This window comes from Bos mutus, chromosome 1, assembly GCF_027580195.1.
Source record: "Bos mutus isolate GX-2022 chromosome 1, NWIPB_WYAK_1.1, whole genome shotgun sequence".
NCBI classification, from domain to species: domain Eukaryota; kingdom Metazoa; phylum Chordata; class Mammalia; order Artiodactyla; family Bovidae; genus Bos; species Bos mutus.
Genome location: NC_091617.1, coordinates 135,630,455 through 135,648,188, shown reverse-complemented (window position 1 = coordinate 135,648,188; position 17,734 = coordinate 135,630,455). Strand labels below are relative to the sequence as shown.

The following is a 17,734-nucleotide window of genomic DNA, read 5'->3' as shown; positions in this document are numbered from 1 at the left end:
CTTTTATTTAAAGAAAAAGAAAAATGAAATTCTTTTCTAATGAAACAACAAAGCTTCCCATAATACAAATCAAAGTCCATTATAAGAATTAATTTTTTATACTACCTTCATAAAATTAATCATAGTAAGTAATATTATTTCCTTTATACATGTTATAATATGCATGTCATTACTTTTAGCAATTAATCACAACAAACACTGTTATAAGATAAAAGCTTATATATTGACTGTAAACTGGTAAAACATTTCTAGTTCTATGTTCTATATGATCAGTAAAATAACATCAGTATTGGTACCTATGAGGAATAGTGCCAGACATAGTCTTTGACCAAACATTACTTGTAATTCAGTCAAATTTAATCACCCTATAACATCCATTCTCAATGAAGTGCTGAAATTCTTTGTTGGAGAAGGGAAATCTTACGCTTTTTATAAACCACAAATCTGCGCTTTATACATAAAAAGTGTAAGATTTCCCCTCCCCAGCAAGCTAGTGAAGGTGATGGAATTCCAGCTTAGCTATTTCAAATCCTAAAGGATGGTGCTGTTAAGGTGTTGCACTCAATATGCCAGCAAATTTGGAAAACTCAGCAGTGGCCACAGACTGAAAAATGTCAGTTTTCACTCCAATCCCAAAGAAAGGCAATGCCAAAGAATGTTCAAACTACTGTACAATTACGCTCATTTCACATGCCAGCAAGATTATGCTCAAAATCCTTCAAGCTAGGCTTCAACAGTATAGGACCAAGAACTTCCAGATGTACAAGCTGGATTTAGAAAGGGCAGAGGAATCAGAGATCAAATATCCAACATCCATTGGCTCATAGAAAAAGCAAGAGAGTTCCAAAATAACATCTATTTCTGTTTCATTGACTAGGCTAAAGCCATTGACTGTGTGGATCACAACAAACTGTGGAAAATGTTTAAAGAGATGGAAATACCAGACCACCTTATCTGCCTTCTGAGAAACCTGTATGCAGGTCAAGAAGCAACAGTTAGAACTGGACATGGGACAACAGATTGGTTAAAAATTAGGAAAGGAGTCCATCAAGTCTATATATTGTCACGCAGCTTATTTAACTTACATGCAGAGTACATCATGCAAAATGCCAGGCTGCATGACTCACAAGCTGGAATCCAGATTGCTGGGAGAAATATCAATAACCTCAGATATACAGATGACACCACCCTAATGCAGAAAGCAAAGAGGAACTAAAGAACATCTTGAGGAAGGTGAAAGAGTGATAAAGCTGGCTTCAAACTCAACTTTCAAAAAACCAAGATCATAGCATCTGGGCCCATCACTTCATGGCAAACACCTGGGGAAAAAGTGGAAACAGTGACAGGTTTTATTTTCTTGGGCTCCAAAATCACTGTGGACAGTGACTGCAGCCACAAAATTACACTTGCTCCTTGGAAGAAAAACTATGACAAACCTAGACTACATATTAAAAAGCAGAAACATCACTTTGCCAGCAAAGGTCCATATAGTCAAAGCTATGCTTTTTCCAATAGCCATGTATGGGTATGAGTCATGTTTCTCACAGCTGGTGAGACATATTTCTATCTCTGCATTTTAAACCAAAATTGTCAGCAAAAGGACCCAATTGCACTGAGTATACTTTTAATCTTTGCAAGAAAGCTGAGTGTTGAAGAATTGATGCTTTCAAATTGTGGTGCCAGAGAAGACTCTTGAGAGTCCTTGGACAGCAAGGAGATCAAAGCAGTCAATCCCAAAGGAAATCAACCCTGAATATTCATTGGAAGGACTGAAGCTGAAGCTCCAATACTTTGGCTACCTGATGGAAAGTGCCAACTCACTGGAAAAGACCCTGATGCTAGAAAAGATTGAAGGCAAGAGGAGAAGGGAGACACAGAGGATGAGATGGTTCAGTGGTATCACTGACTCAATCAATGGGTGTGAGTTTGAGCAAACTCTAGGAGATAGTGAAGAACGGGGAAGCCTGGTATGTTGCAGTCCATGGGGTTGCAAAGAGTCAGACATGACTTAGCAGCTGAACAACAAATACACATATATCTGTTTATCTTCATGAATTTATGTATGGTATATGTGTGATATTAAAATTTCTTGGTAGGGAGGTGATTAGGAAAAGCATTACTAAAAATGCTCCCGGGGTAGAGAGACAAAAATAGATTGAGAAACACCACTTCACAGAACTCAACCACTGCATCCCTTTTTAAGTTTTGGACTTGCATTTCAGGATCGCAGATGGCTAGTCTTATTTTTCTGGGCCCAGCTCTTCCCTTGTTTTCCTCACCCATAAATTTAACTGCCTACCAGACAGAAATCACCAATTGGAGCTATAATTGACAACTCAAACAAACCATGTCTGAAAACAAAACTCATGACCTTTCCTCCACAAACCTGCCTGTCCTCTGTGTTTCCCATCTTAGTTCATGGAACCACAATTTACTTTATTTCTCAAGCCAGAAACCTAGGGGCCATCCTAGTCTTCTCCCTCACATCTCAGATCTAATTTCCCACAAAATGCTATAGATTGCATCCTTTTCCTGAATTTGTCCATTTCTCCCTATCCTCACTCCCACTTACATGAAAAATATGAGAAATAATCACGTATCAAAAACCTTTCTTTCTACTTAAAATATTTCATGTAACCAGAAATAACTAATGTTAGCAGCTTACCTCCACGCTGGAGGGCATGTTTCTACATTCACAGAAACAATTACTCTTACATTCACAGGCAGGGGATCTATCAGCCATTTCATGTGTTTTTCAACTTGCTTAAAAATATAAAAACAATTTATATAAAAACAATAATAATTCCATCTATTAATTTAGAATATTTCAAAAGCTTTCCAATTAAAATGAAATTCTCATTATAGTTCTCATTAAGGGTAAAATCTTACTTGGGGATTATTTATCGTAGAATATTAGAAGTGGCAAAACACTACCATCACTGATCCGAATTATGGGCATGCAAGGAAATGTCAAAGCCCTAAAACTATATCAAAATGAACAATGTTTGCTAACTGTAAAAATATAGTTGGTCCTTCCCAACAAGATACTAGTGTCTACTGGCATATATATATATATGTATGTGTGTGTGTGTTTCTGTATTATCCACAGGCTTCCTCTCTATAAATTAAGCAGAAATAAAAGAAACAAAATCAACATTTTTTTCTCACAAACATGATTTAAACATCTGTCATTACTGATACTTTTGTCTCTTTCTGAGTGTATCAACAGGTTGCAAAGTGAAAACATACCTGAATTTGATCTATAGAATCAATAATGATGATGATGCTGCCTTGATGACGGGCAGAGAGTTTTTCCAGCCAACGTGGAAATTCTTCCAAAAGCTTAGCAGGATCCAATGTCAGAGCAGATACTGACCAAGAATGCTGCATCAACTACAAGGTGAGAACATATACAAATTAAAGTAGCTACACTTTATCACACAGCTGGTGAGAAATATTTCTGTCTCTGCATTTTAAACCAAAATTGTCACCAGAAGGACCCAATAGCATTGAATATACTTTTAACCTTATGCAAAACCAAAACAAATGGGTAATACCGAAAATTAGTTTATCATCAGGTCCTCAGGCCAGACAACTTCTGAATCTAAATAAAAATTGTAGTAACTCCAAAAATGGTATATTCTACCTTTAGAGTCAGTCGTTTAATAATCAAGGAAGCCTCTGAGCTGGTTGACATGGGCCTCCCCACAAAATGAGAAAGAATTAGTGTGTTAGGGGAATTCTTCTGTTGTAATTGGATCCTGAAAGAAAAAGACCTTTTGTAAGACTGATAAACCTCCTTTACTGTCAACAAAAAAGAATTCACAATGCATTAAGCATCAATTGCTACCTGTTAGTAATTACAAGATCAGTTAATTTTGAATTAATATGGGAAATTTCCATTTTTACTCCACTTTTAGATTCTTTTAAATAAACCATTAAAAATTATAGCTTCATTTTATTTACAAATTGATGTGACTAATGTTAATTAAAACATTTGAGGTTAAAGTATTAGTAAAATGAACATTAACCTAGGAAGAAAGTTTCTATGGTAAGTACAAAAATAATATTTTGAAGTATAACTTTGAATAAAAGGGCAATAAAAAGGAAATAACATATGATAATTCCTCAATGTAAATAATAACTATGAATGAAAGAAAATGGTCTTACCTCTTGTTTTTAAATAACATGATGAACTAAAATAAGAGTTTATTAGCTTAAATGAACCTTAGTCCATAATTTAAAGAACCAGTTTTACATTCATAGTAAAGATTATCCTTTATTTTGATATTCTTTATGATTTATTTCACTCTAAATAGTGTGTCTTATTTCAAATATTTAAAATCCCAATGAATCTTTAAAGATGAGCCCAGTAACTGAAAATAAAGGTACATGCCTCTGTAATTCACCTAATGCCCTGCCACACTGACCACTCCCTTCAGTTCAGTTCAACTGCTCAGTCCAACTCTGTGACCCCATGGACTGCAGCATGCCAGGCTTCCCTGTCAATCACCAACTCTTAGAGCTTGCTCAAGCTCATGTCCATTGAGTTGTTGATGCCATCCATCTTATCCTTTGTCATCCGCTTCTCCTGCCTTCAAACTTTCCCAGCATTAGGGTCTTTTCCAATGAGTCAGTTCTTTGAATCAGGTGGCCAAAGTATTGGAGCTTCAGCTTTAGAATCAGTCCTCACAATGAATATTCGGGATTGATCTCCTTTGGGATTGACCGGTTTGATCTCCTTGCTGTCCAAGGGACTCTCAAGAGTCTTCTCCAACACCACAGCTCAAAAGCATCAACTTTTCAGTGCTCAGCTTTCTTTATGGTCCAAATATCACATCCATACATGACTACTGGAAAAACCATAGCTTTGACTAGACAGACCTTTGTCAACAAAGTAATGTCTCTGCTTTTTAATATGCTGTCTAGGTTGGTCATAGCTTTTCTTCCAAGGAACAAACATCTTTTAATTTTGTGGCTGCAGTCATCATCTGCAGTGATTTTAGAGGCCAAGAAAATAAAGTCTGTCACTGTTTCCATTGTTTCCCCATTTATTTTCCATGAAGTGATGGGACCACTTGCCAAGATCTTAGTTTTCTGAATATTGAGTTTTAAGCCACATTTTTTACTCCCTCTTTCACTTTCATCAAGAGGCTCTTTAGTTCCTCTTAGCTTTCTGCCATAAGGGTGGTGTGATCTGCATATCGGAGGTTATTGATATTGATATTAACCACTCCCTTAGCTCTGACCTATATAATTTATGTGGGCTTCCCTGGTGGCTTAGTGGTAAAGAACCAGCCAGCCAGTGCAGGAGACTCAAGAGATGCCAGTTCGATCCGAGTTGGGAAGATCCCCTGGAGAGGGGAATGGCAACCCACTCCACTATTCTTGCCTGGGAAATCCCATGGACCAAGGAGCCTGACAGGCTACAATCCATGAGGTCACAAAAGAGTCAGACTTAACGACTAAACAACAACATAATTTATGTACACAATCACAAATGCTATTCCTTTCTCATTCTGTATCTTCCCTCTAACATTCAAGTTGTATATTTCTCAGGGCATGAGTCTGTTATTTTACTCTTTTTGCTTTTTTAATATTCAATACAGGCCCTGCAGGAAGGTAGACATGCAATAATTCACTTTGTTGAATGAGTTCAGTAGTTCAAATGATGACAACAATAACTGTTTAATTGCACTGTATCATACCACTTTGATAAAAGAAGGGACTTTCCAGAGCCTGGTCCTCCAGATACAAGAAGGGGTGGAATTGGTGCTGGTGCTGCCACAAGATCATTAAGGCGCTGGTAGTACTAGAAATAAAAATGAATGTAAATTGTAAATTGTGAAGAAGAACATGCCTCTTCAAATACTAAATAGAGTCAATTTCCAATTATCCTCTGAAATCAGTGGAGAAAAGCTGCAAGAAAAAATGAAATCTAGCTCTGTGAAGAATACCGTTGATAGCTTGATAGGGATTGCATTGAATCTATAAATTGCTTTGGGTAGTATACTCATTTTCACTATATTGATTCTTCCAATCCATGAACATGGTATATTTCTCCATCTATTAATGTCCTCTTTGATTTCTTTCACCAGTGTTTTATAGTTTTCTATATACAGGTCTTTAGTTTCTTTAGGTAGATATATTCCTAAGTATTTTATTCTTTTCATTGCAATGGTGAATGGAATTCTTTCCTTAATTTCTCTTTCTGTTTTCTCATTATTACTGTATAGGAATGCAAGGGATTTCTGTGTGTTGATTTTATATCCTGCAACTTTACTATAATCATTGATTAGTTCTAGTAATTTTCTGGTGGAGTCTTTAGGGTTTTCTATGTAGAGGATCATGTCATCTGCAAATAGTGAGAGTTTTACTTCTTCTTTTCCAGTTTGGATTCCTTTTATTTCTTTTTCTGCTCTGATTGCTGTGGCCAAAACTTCCAAAACTATGTTGAATAGTAATGGTGAAAGTGGGCACCCTTGTCTTGTTCCTGACTTTAGAGGAAATGCTTTCAATTTTTCACCATTGAGGATAATGTTTGCTGTGGGTTTGTCATATATATAGCTTCACAGAGCTAGAACAAATAATTTCACAATTTGTATGGAAATACAAAAAACCTCGATTAGCCAAAGCTATCTTGAGAAAGAAGAATGGAACTGGAGGAATCAACCTACCTGACTTCAGGCTCTACTACAAAGCCACAGTCATCAAGACAGTATGGTACTGGCACAAAGACAGAAATATAGATCAATGGAACAAAATAGAAAGCCCAGAGATAAATCCACGCACATATGGACACCTTATCTTTGACAAAGGAGGAAAGAATATACAATGGATTAAAGACAATCTCTTTAACAAGTGGTGCTGGGAAAACTGGTCAACCACTTGTAAAAGAATGAAACTAGAACACTTTCTAACACCATACACAAAAATAAACTCAAAATGGATTAAAGATCTAAACGTAAGACCAGAAACTATAAAACTCCTAGAGGAGAACATAGGCAAAACACTCTCCGACATACATCACAGCAGGATCCTCTATGACCCACCTCCCAGAATATTGGATATAAAAGCAAAAATAAACAAATGGAACCTAGTTAAACTTAAAAGCTTCTGCACAACAAAGGAAACTATTAGCAAGGTGAAAAGACAGCCTTCAGAATGGGAGAAAATAATAGCAAATGAAGCAACTGACAAACAACTAATCTCAAAAACATACAAGCAACTCCTACAGCTCAATTCCAGAAAAATAAATGACCCAATCAAAAAATGGGCCAAAGAACTAAATAGACATTTCTCCAAAGAAGACATACAGATGGCTAACAACACATGAAAAGATGCTCAACATCACTCATTATCAAAGAAATACAAATCAAAACCATTATGAGGTACCATTTCACGCCAGTCAGAATGGCTGCGATCCAAAAGTCTACAAGCAATAAATGCTGGAGAGGGTGTGGAGAAAAGGGAACCCTCTTACACTGTTGGTGGGAATGCAAACTAGTACAGCCACTATGGAGAACAGTGTGGAGATTCCTTAAAAAACTGGAAATAGAACTGCCTTATGATCCAGCAATCCCACTGCTGGGCATACACACTGAGGAAACCAGAAGGGAAAGAGACACGTGTACCCCAATGTTCATCGCAGCACTGTTTATAATAGCCAGGACATGGAAGCAACCTAGATGTCACCTGTTCTGAAGACCATCTCAGTTTCCAAGGATTCCTGAGAAACAATGAGAAGGTCTTATCTGAAGCCTTGGAGTCACCGAACTCACTACAGAGAATCAAGTTAGGACAGGCCACCTAAGATCTTTTTGAAATTGAGTGAATTCTATGCAAAGCCCAAGAACGCTTATTTCCGAGGCCATCCCAGATAGGAAAACTTGGTTCAGAGCTGAAAAGGAACTTGCTCAGAAAACTGCAACATCTCAGTTGTTATAAAGGAATTTCCAAAGTCATCTTGAGGGTTAGGATGTTAAGTGTACCAGTGGTGTAAATGATAACTGATGAGGAATCAAAAGAATGTGTAATAAGCAGTTTGTGTGAGCTTTAGGGTAGCAGAGATTTCTAGCAATTACAATAAATAATTACTTAGTATAGTTTTTCAATCAGTTTTTCTGTTTGTCATATCATATTTCCCAGGAATTCAAATATTTCTGATAGAAATGATGCTTCTCAAGAAACAAAGGGCTTATTTGATTTATGACCTCATAAACCTCGTAAATTGTTAGGTTATATGACCTAACAATTTAGTTCATGGCCCCACCTAAAGTCTAGGTGGCTTAAAGTGGTAAAGAATCTGCCTGCCAATGCAGGAGACTCAGGAGACCTGGGTTCAATCTGTAGATCAGGAAGATCCCCTGCAGGAGGAAATGGCAACCCACTCTAGTATTCTTGCCTGGAGAATCCCATGGACAGAGGAGCCTGGCAGGCTACAATCGATAGGGTAGCAAAGAGTCAGATACTACTGAGCACGTACACGTCTTTTTATAGACCTGTGTTTCCCACATTAAGACTCCTTGCCACAGAAGAAAGCATGGGATTTATAGCCAGAAGATCTAGGTTAAAATCTTACATCTGCAATCTACACTCTGTAGGCTCATAGGCAAACTGTAATCTGAACCTTAGGTTCTTCAATTATAAAATAGTGATATCTTGCCTTCCTTATGAAATAACAATTTAACATTACCATGTGATGGGTACCGTGTCAAGTGCTTTATGTGCAAGATCTGGTTTAGTCCCCCCAACAACCATGTGAGGTAGGTTCTATAGTCATCCTCATTTTATACACAGGAAAGTCAAAGCTTAGAGCTAAGTTGCTTGGTCAAAAGCCATAGTGAGGAAACAGTGGAACCAAGACATAAAACTGACAGTCTAAATTATAAAAGCCATTAAAAGTTCTATAAAAAAAATAGCTGTTAGTGACAGTTACTGTAATATTAAGATATTCTTTTATTAATTTTTAAATATTAAGTGTTTTTTAAACTTGAAGATAGATTCTTTGTACACTTCTAGTCTTGTTTATTCGCTTAGATATTTAAAGATGCTGAAGGACAGATCTGCCTATTGCGTTAACTACTCTGCTTTGTTTTCTGGATGTCTGATATTTTGATTCCTCTAGGAACTGGAAGAATAGATAGCCTGACTATTTTTATCAGGTTTCCTAGGTATATTATCTTAGAAAATTGTAGACAGTAGCATAATAAACATGTAGTTGATAAATCCTAATCTGTAACTAGGGCTTCCCAGGTGGCACTAGTGGTAAAGAACCCAGCTGCCAATGCAGGAGACATAAGAGACGTGGGTTCAATCCCTGGGTTGGGAAGATCCCTTGGAGGAAGGCATGGCAACCCACGTCAGTATTCTTGCCTGAAGAATCCCATGGACAGAGGAGCCTGGTGGGCTACGGCAAATAGGGTTGCAAACTAGTCAGACATGACTGAAGTGACTTTGCACACAAGCACAATCTGTAAGTAAACATGTTTGATGTTCATAAGTATATTTGAATCTCACTTTTTTTCACATGATACAAACCTAAGCACATGTCTCAACATGGATAATTGAGCCATCAGGAAGTTATTAACACAGTCCTTAACCTTGACTATAATTAGATTAAACCACAATTACATTACAGCTTTTAAGTGCAACTGATTTTTGTTGGAACTGTAAACCAAATGCTTACTTTCTCGAATCCCAACTCATGGGCTGAATTTGAAGCTTGCTGAAAAGCTTCCATTTGCTCTTGTTCATCATGTATGTCCCACAGAACATCACCAAAATCATCTTCTTCTGGAATAGAATCTTCACTGCCCAAATCCTTGGTGTCTAGGTCTGTGTTTTCAAAGCCCAGGATGTCCTGAACACCAAGAGCAAGCACACAAAAGTGAATGAAGGTGGGGAGGGAGGAGGGAGGAGGGTTCAGGATGGGGAACATGTATACCTGTGGCGGATTCATTTTGATATTTGGCAAAACTAATACAATTATGTAAAGTTTAAAAATAAAATAAAATTAGAAAAAAAAAAAAAAGTGAATGAAGGAAGTGAAGACCTTGTACAGTATAGTCAGCACACAGGCCTAAGGTGGCCCTCATCTACCTTGGAGGGCAAGTTCAAACCTATGGCCTTTAATGGTACCTCCAGGGATCAATTTATAACTATAAAATTAAGCAATAGTTTAAAAATAAAGGTAAAGAAATATTAGGGCTTCCTTGGTGGCTCAGACAGTAAAGAATCTGCCTGCAATGCAGGAGATTGAGGTTCAGTCCCTGGATCAGGAAGATCTCCTGAAGAAGGGAATGGCAACCCACCCCAGTATCCTTGCCTGGAGAAATCCATCAACAGAGGAAGCTGGTGGCTTAGAGTACATGGGATCACAAAGACTTGGACACAACTGAGTGACTAACAGAACAACACAAAGAAATATTAAAATAATAAAAACAAAGACCTCTCTCTTTCATTAAAGTTAGAGGGGATCTGGTTTCTGAAAAATATTACACAATAGGGTTGTATTTGGCTAGTGAACAATTTTAAAGACTGTGCTAATGTCTAAGATATATGCTGCTTTACATTTTTATAAGAATTTAATTACTAATTAGGGTTTTTTATGTTAAATATCTCTGCTGTGATATCTACTCTTTATATTAATCACTGAAAATATATTGTCCTACAAGTGATAAAGTTGGTGAGTATGTCCATTTTCATTTATTACCATTTATTCTGTTTAATTCATTTATTTCGGGGCTCACTCTTTTTCTCTAATAACATATCTCCATACTTTAACATGAGTTAATTTTTAAAAAGTAATCTAAACCCTTATTTCTCAAATAGAGTTCCCAGTACCCTGAGGGAGAGGTCAGCAGGTAAGAATAAACACAGACTAAACATCTTCTTGTGTCCATTTTACTTGAAGATAGGGAATACTTTTTATTATCATTATTAGCATTTTTGCTGATACATAATTTTGAATGATTTTTAATATTAAAAATAAAGAGGTAAATATCAAGCAAAATATTTAACTCACATAAAGTTTCAAGATAATACTGAGATATCATAGAAACTTTTAGTCTGAGATGTCTCTGAGATCCGTGACCTCAGACACACAGAGGTATGTTTTCACTCGTCTCTATGGTTAGGAGGATAGTAAAATCCATCCTGAATTTTTCTATTTACAAAAACTCAAGGTGCACACAGAACCTGAGGAGACCCTCTATTGAACAGGATGAACATTATCCCTCAAATACTTGCTTTTTACCTACCGCTTTTGTAATCCATTTTATACCTGATGGGTATTAAAGAATCAAATTGTTTGTGAGCTCAGAGATACAGATACACAGTACTGGGAATGTCACAACAATACTACAGGATGGACTCTTGCCAGAAACAAGGGCACACAACTCAAGCATTGTTTTCAAAAAAGCAAAAAGTGATTTTCTCTGGAAAACTCAATTTTGTTGAAATCAGTCAAGATATTTGAGATGAAATCTTACAGGGAATGCATATTTACCTGTTTAATAATCTTTTCTACATAAATATAGGTTTTATAGACTCCTTCTGCAGGATCTCCCAAGTGATCAATGATCTAGTGGGGGGGAAAAAAAGAAGTTTAACAACAAGAAAAAGCAATACTAACAGGAGGAGGAGGTGGTACTGAACATTTTTACAGGCTTATGTGTCAGAACAGTTCTAAGTGCTCTGTGTGTATAGCTCACTTAGCCTCACAACCCTATAAGGAAGACACTGTTATTCTCTCCATTTTCTAGAAGAGGAAACTGAGGCAAGTTAAATAACTTGTCTAAGGTCACACAGGGATTTTGTGTGAACAATGTTGCAAATAAAACAAAACGTATGCCTTTTTTTTTTTTTTTTTGGTTCACGTGTTCATCTGGAAAAGTGACTGGTATTGGTGATGCCAAAACTCTGTCCAGGACCTGGTATCACCACTGAAAGTCCACTTTGTCTGGACTGATGCACACAGCTGACCATTGTGACACGAGAGAGCAGGAACCTACTAAGGACCTGGATAGGTGGGATGGTATGTGCTGGGGCCCTGGAAGCAGCGTCTACACCCCTGGGTGTGCTGCGAGGCCATGGAACCTCCATCTCTGCCTGCAAACAGAAGCAGATTTTATCATGTGGAGTAGAGACTGTGGAAAGTATTCCTAAGTTTGGCTTGATTCTTTTTATCTCACAGCCTCGGGGGAAATAATTTGTTTCTTTCTTCTTGTCCTGCAACCTCAACATGTAGGCTCATATAAAAGCCCTCTCTGAATATTGCTTGCTTTCTGCCTATTTGTTTTGGAAGGGTAATCAGGATAACCTGAGGAAATGTGGAAGGGTTGGGGTCCCTGGTTGTGGTGAGGGGGAACCAGCCTTTCTTTAGTGGGAGTTAATGGGGCTTCCTCTGCTTTTCTCTGTGGACCTGGGGCCTAGGTGCTCAGCAAATCTGTGGGTTATTTATAGAATGATCCAGAGGAGTGGTGGGGGAGGAGGCCATGTGCCAAGGCTGAGGGGGCCTTCACCTGGGGAGCAGGGGGGTGCAGAGGACAAGGTACCCCCACAAATGCCCCTCTCAGCTCCTTCCCTGTTTGGCTGGGGGGCTTGGCCCCAGGTGAAAGAAATAGTCTTTTTTTTCAGGAAAACTCCAATGGCTGAATTCTCATAGTTTTGTTTCAGGTAAAAACTTGTAGATTCCTTGCTAATCACTTCACCTTTTGGGTTATGAACATTCCAAAGCTAGGCAATGCCAAATACCAGCCTTTATTGTTTTAATCACTCTGCTGAATGTCCCTTCTCTTGATGTCCTGAATGGCATTTTTTTTTTTTAAACACACAGTCACACACACATGAATTAAACAGCTAATTTCATCTTATGTATTTCTGTACCATTCAATATACATAACATTCAGAATCCATCTTTATGCCAGTAAAACTACAATTCTACAAAACAAAGCAAAGAAGTTTAGCCTACATTTAAATTTATAATCATAGTAGAGAGATTGTGACACCTATATAAAAAAATTCAACCTGTGGTATACTAATTTTTAAAAGCAGTATCTATAGAATAAGTAACTGCCCTTGTAGCATCTAGTAACGCAGGCTGGTACTAAAATAAATTAAAATAGGATGAAATGGCTCTGGAGATTAACTATAATAAAAATGTACTCTTTTTTTCTTAGACTCTTCACTGTGTTATGCTGACTTCAAGAAAAATGTTTGTATTCACATTTGATCTTATTTTCTGGCTGGACATACAGAAACAGAAACTTTGTGAAAACCCTAGAGCTGTTTAATTGTATTCTTACCATTAACTATAAACATTTACCAAGTTATCTCGGCATGCAGTAATGCAAAGCCTGTAATCGCTATTCTAAAATACATTCTGCTTTGCATCTAAGGATGATCAAATCCTTCTCCCACTCATCATCAGTTTTTGGCTTTTCCCAAAGCCCTCAGAAAGGGTTACCAGGAAAAGGCTCTTCTTTACACTGATCCTTGGCCAATAATAGATAGAACGACTCTGTGCTTGAGAAAAATGCACAGTAATGATTCTGATTTGCCCACTTACATATCATATACTTTTTAGGTATATATCACTATTCGTGTCTCGTTCTCTCATAGTCCACGACTAATCTCTTAGGAAATCTATTGACTCTGTCAAAATTTATTCAGAATCCTGTCACTTCTCATCACATCCTTTGGTCTGAGCCACCAGCAACTCTCGTCTGGATAACAGCAGGAGCTCTCCAGCTCTGTCCCCCTCCACTACCCTCCCTTCAAACCACAGTCAGTTCTCAACACAGCAGCCCAAGACAGCCTTGTCACAACAGCATTTCTTCCTCTTTGGTTAAAGTCCTTCAATGGCTCCCCACCTCACTCTAAGTGAGAAAAACCAAGGTTTTTCAGGATTGGCTCACGTCCCCTCACTCACTCTGCTCCAGCCACACTAGCGTCCTTCCTTTCCTCAAACATGCCAGGCTCACTCCCACCTCATGGCTTTTGTCCCAGCACACTGCTCTCCCAAGCATGTTCTTAAAAACAACCTATGAATTTTACCTTGGCTTTGCTGGTCTTGTTCAGGTTAGAAACTTGATCAATCAGTTGCTGGACAGAGTCAGAACTGACTTTCCCATCCTCCAAACGATGATAAATTAATCGTGGTTTGCCTTCAGGGTTTTTCAGAAAAGCTTCTTCACAGTCTTCCAATAAAAGACTAGATTGGAAATCAGTATTTCTTGTGCTACACTGCACTGTGGCAGCACACAGATAGTCTATTAACCTAAGTCCCAAGAAGGGGATTTCCTACAATGACAAGCGGCCAGGAAATGCCCTGCTGCAGAACAAGTGAAACTTTCCAAAAATGGATGTTTTTTATAGCTTTGTTCTAGCTTATATTAAAGTACAGTATATTCACTAGCAGACAGAGTAGACAATAGCAGACAAAAATTGGGCAATAAATTAAATTTAAAATCATACATAAATTTATTTAAATATAATTTTTTAAAACAACTTCTCAAAAATACTGTTAAACATTGCTCAAAATAATGCACCAGACTCATGACACTTTGCAAATAAATGGAAAACCTAATTCCATATACAATTATATAATTCTCAAGTTAAAACACAAATATTATCAGCCTCAAGGTTTCAAGATTTTCTCTCCTCTAGTCGTTTAGCCTTTACTCATCCAGTAAATGATCTGAATCCTTATACCCCAGATACACTGTAAGAAAGATCCAGAGGCAAATGAGAAAGGCTAGAAAGGCTAGGTAAAAATCTTGACCAAGGTAAAGGTTAAAAAGAAATTCTGTTACAATGTACTATAACTATAACTATAGTTTGTACTATTCCTATTTAAATTCTAGAAATCTTATAGACTATTAGCATTTTCTATATCACAAGGAAAACTATAAATTTCCCTTTCTAAAAGGCATTAAATCAAAATTTGTCTAGGGAGGCAAATAAGTACTGTATATACAAGGGAAAGCAATTATATGATTCAGAATCTTCATTAAAAAACTAAAATACCAGCCCTAATACAAAACAGAAGAAAAAACAAAGAGGAAAACCAAAAAAAAACACAACATGGTTGCAAAGATTAAAGAATTAACGAGAAAAACAACAAATGACATATACTACCACCTGAGATAAAATGTTACCCAGATGTTAAATATAAAACAGGATATATTCTTAATAAATATAAAAACAAAACAAGAAAGGAAAACAGGGAGGGGAGGTAAAGAACTCCAACTAGAGGAAATCAAGTTGAAGGAATCCTCAAACTTGTTTTGTGAAAAGGTTCCTTGACTAGGTGGTTCCCCGGCCACCTGGCCTCTGGCTATCCAGACTATACTCTATAGTCTTAAGGATCAAGGATGGGTTATACTGCAGAGTCTCTTGTAAAGCTTAGGGCTCCAAACACTTCCATACACAGTTAAAGTCAGAGTTGGTCCTCAATAAAAAGAAAAAATGCTTTGGAAGGATTAAATACAATCAGATAGAAAGTATAGAAAGAAAAACTAACCCCTTATTTAACCTTCTATCTATCCTATTCTGTCTTCTATCTATATATCTAACTGGTGAAAAAAAAAAAAAAAAGAAAAACTTTGTTTGCAGATTAGATTCATTGGTGTGATTATATTCACATTATAAGAAAACTGCTTACTTTACAGGATTTAAGTAGTTACCTCCTCAGCAAATTAAAAGTATGATTTAACACTTATACAAGTGTTCAAGTGCCTCTCAATCTGTATATGAACAAAGAAAATAATGAAGGTTAACGCTAATTACTGAAATCAGGGGTCACCACCCTTTTTTGTGAAGAGTCAGCTAGCCAACATTTTAGGCTTTGCAGTACACACTGTCTCTGCCGAAATAATCAATGCTGGTGGTACACTGTGAAAGCGGCTGTAGACAATACACAAATAAAGGAACGTATCTGTGTTCCAGTAAAATTTTATTTATAAAAACAGGTGACTGGCTGGATTTGACTTGAGGGCCATGGTTTGCTAAACCCTGATTAAAATGATCTTACATTAATGATGTTAATCTTATAACCTATCAAAAACAAGCCTAACAGTGTGAAACTTTTTATTAATATTTCCTTGGAAGAAAAGTTATGAACAACCTAGATAGCATATTGAAAAGCAGAGACATTACTTTGCTAACAAAGGTCCATCTAGTCAAGGCTATGGTTTTTCCAGTGGTCATGTATGGATATGAGAGTTGGACTGTGAAGAAAGCTGAGTGCTGAAGAATTGATGCTTTTGAACTGTGGTGTTGGAGAAGACTCTTGAGAGTCCCTTGGACTGCAAGGAGATCCAACCAGTCCATCCTAAAGGAGATCAGTCCTGGGTGTTCATTGGAAGGAATGATGCTGAAGCTGAAACTCCAGTACTTTGGCCACCTCATGCGAAGAGTTGAGTCATTCAAAAAGACCCTGATGCTGGGAGGGATAGGGGGCAGGAGGAGAAGGGGACGATAGAGGATTAAATGGCTGGAATGCATCACCAACTTGATAGACATGAGTTTGGGTAAACCCCGGGAGTTGGTGATGGACAGAGTGGCCCAGTGTGCTGTGATCCATGGGGTTGCAAAGAGTTGGACATGACTGAGCAAACCTAGATAGCATATTCAGAAGCAGAGACATTATTTTGCCAACAAAGTTTCATCTAGTCAAGGCTATGGTTTTTCCTGTGGTCATGTATGGATGTGAGAGTTGGACTGTGAAGAAGGCTGAGTGCCGAAGAATTGATGCTTTTGAACTGTGGTGTTGGAGAAGACTCTTGAGAGTCCCTTGGACTGCAAGGAGATCCAACCAGTCCATTCTGAAGGAGATCAGCCCTGGGATTTCTTTGGAAGGAATGATGCTAAAGCTGAAACTCCAGTACTTTGGCCACCTCATGCAAAGAGTTGACTCATTGGAAAAGACTCTGATGCTGGGAGGGATTGGAGGCAGGAGGAGAAGGGGATGACAGAGGATGAGATGGCTGGATGGCATCACTGACTCTATGGACGTGAGTCTGAGTGAACTCCGGGAGTTGGTGATGGACAGGGAGGCCTGGTGTGCTGCGATTCATGGGGTTGCAAAGAGTCGGACACGACTGAGCGACTGAACTGAACTGAACTGAACTGAAGTATGAAAAGTCATATAATTTTTTGAATTTCAAGGATTGTCTTTGATTATAAGAATGCAATTAGAAAGAGAAAACAAGATAGTGGAGGAGTAGGTGGATGTGGAGTACATCTCTCTCCACAGATACATCAGGAATACACCTTCAGACACAGAAGTGTGTGCAGAACACCAGCTGAGAGCAGACAGGAGTACCAGACCACCAGAAAAGAATATACAGAACCACACAAAAACTCAGTAGGATGAAGATGCTAGGAGGAAAAACAGGAATGTTAGTAGGACTGGACCCATCCACAGCAGGTCGGGGACCTGAAGCAGGGGTCCAATCCACATATTGGGGCAACTGTCTGAGTTAGAGGAGAAACATTTATGAGAGTGAACAAGCTGATCTGTGGCAGCCTAAATGCAATGAGAATCAGACAGTCCTTGCCACAGCCATATGCATCCTGGACAAGGACACAGGTCCCCAGAAGGTGCAGCGGCTGAGAGCTGCAACTTAGGGATTGTGGAGCAATCCTAGGGCAAGGGCTGCTGTTGACTGTGGACAGATGGACTGAGGGGATGTGAGGGAGGAGATTGTGGTGGGAAATGCCTGTGAAG

General features: G+C 38.1%; 1 protein-coding gene across 3 annotated transcripts in view; it reads right to left on the bottom strand.

Annotated features, from left to right (window-relative positions):
* Positions 1–17,734, bottom strand: part of NPHP3 (nephrocystin 3) — a 56,238-nt gene that overhangs the window by 22,740 nt on the left and 15,764 nt on the right. For all 3 annotated transcript variants that reach the window (XM_070376127.1, XM_070376131.1, XM_070376136.1), the window contains 7 exons: positions 14,059–14,215; positions 11,510–11,584; positions 9,689–9,862; positions 5,709–5,812; positions 3,647–3,761; positions 3,250–3,393; positions 2,666–2,763 (listed from right to left, as the gene is read on the bottom strand). In XM_070376127.1, coding sequence (XP_070232228.1) covers positions 2,666–2,763; positions 3,250–3,393; positions 3,647–3,761; positions 5,709–5,812; positions 9,689–9,862; positions 11,510–11,584; positions 14,059–14,215 — 867 coding nt within the window. The remainder of the gene's footprint in view (positions 1–2,665; positions 2,764–3,249; positions 3,394–3,646; positions 3,762–5,708; positions 5,813–9,688; positions 9,863–11,509; positions 11,585–14,058; positions 14,216–17,734) is intronic.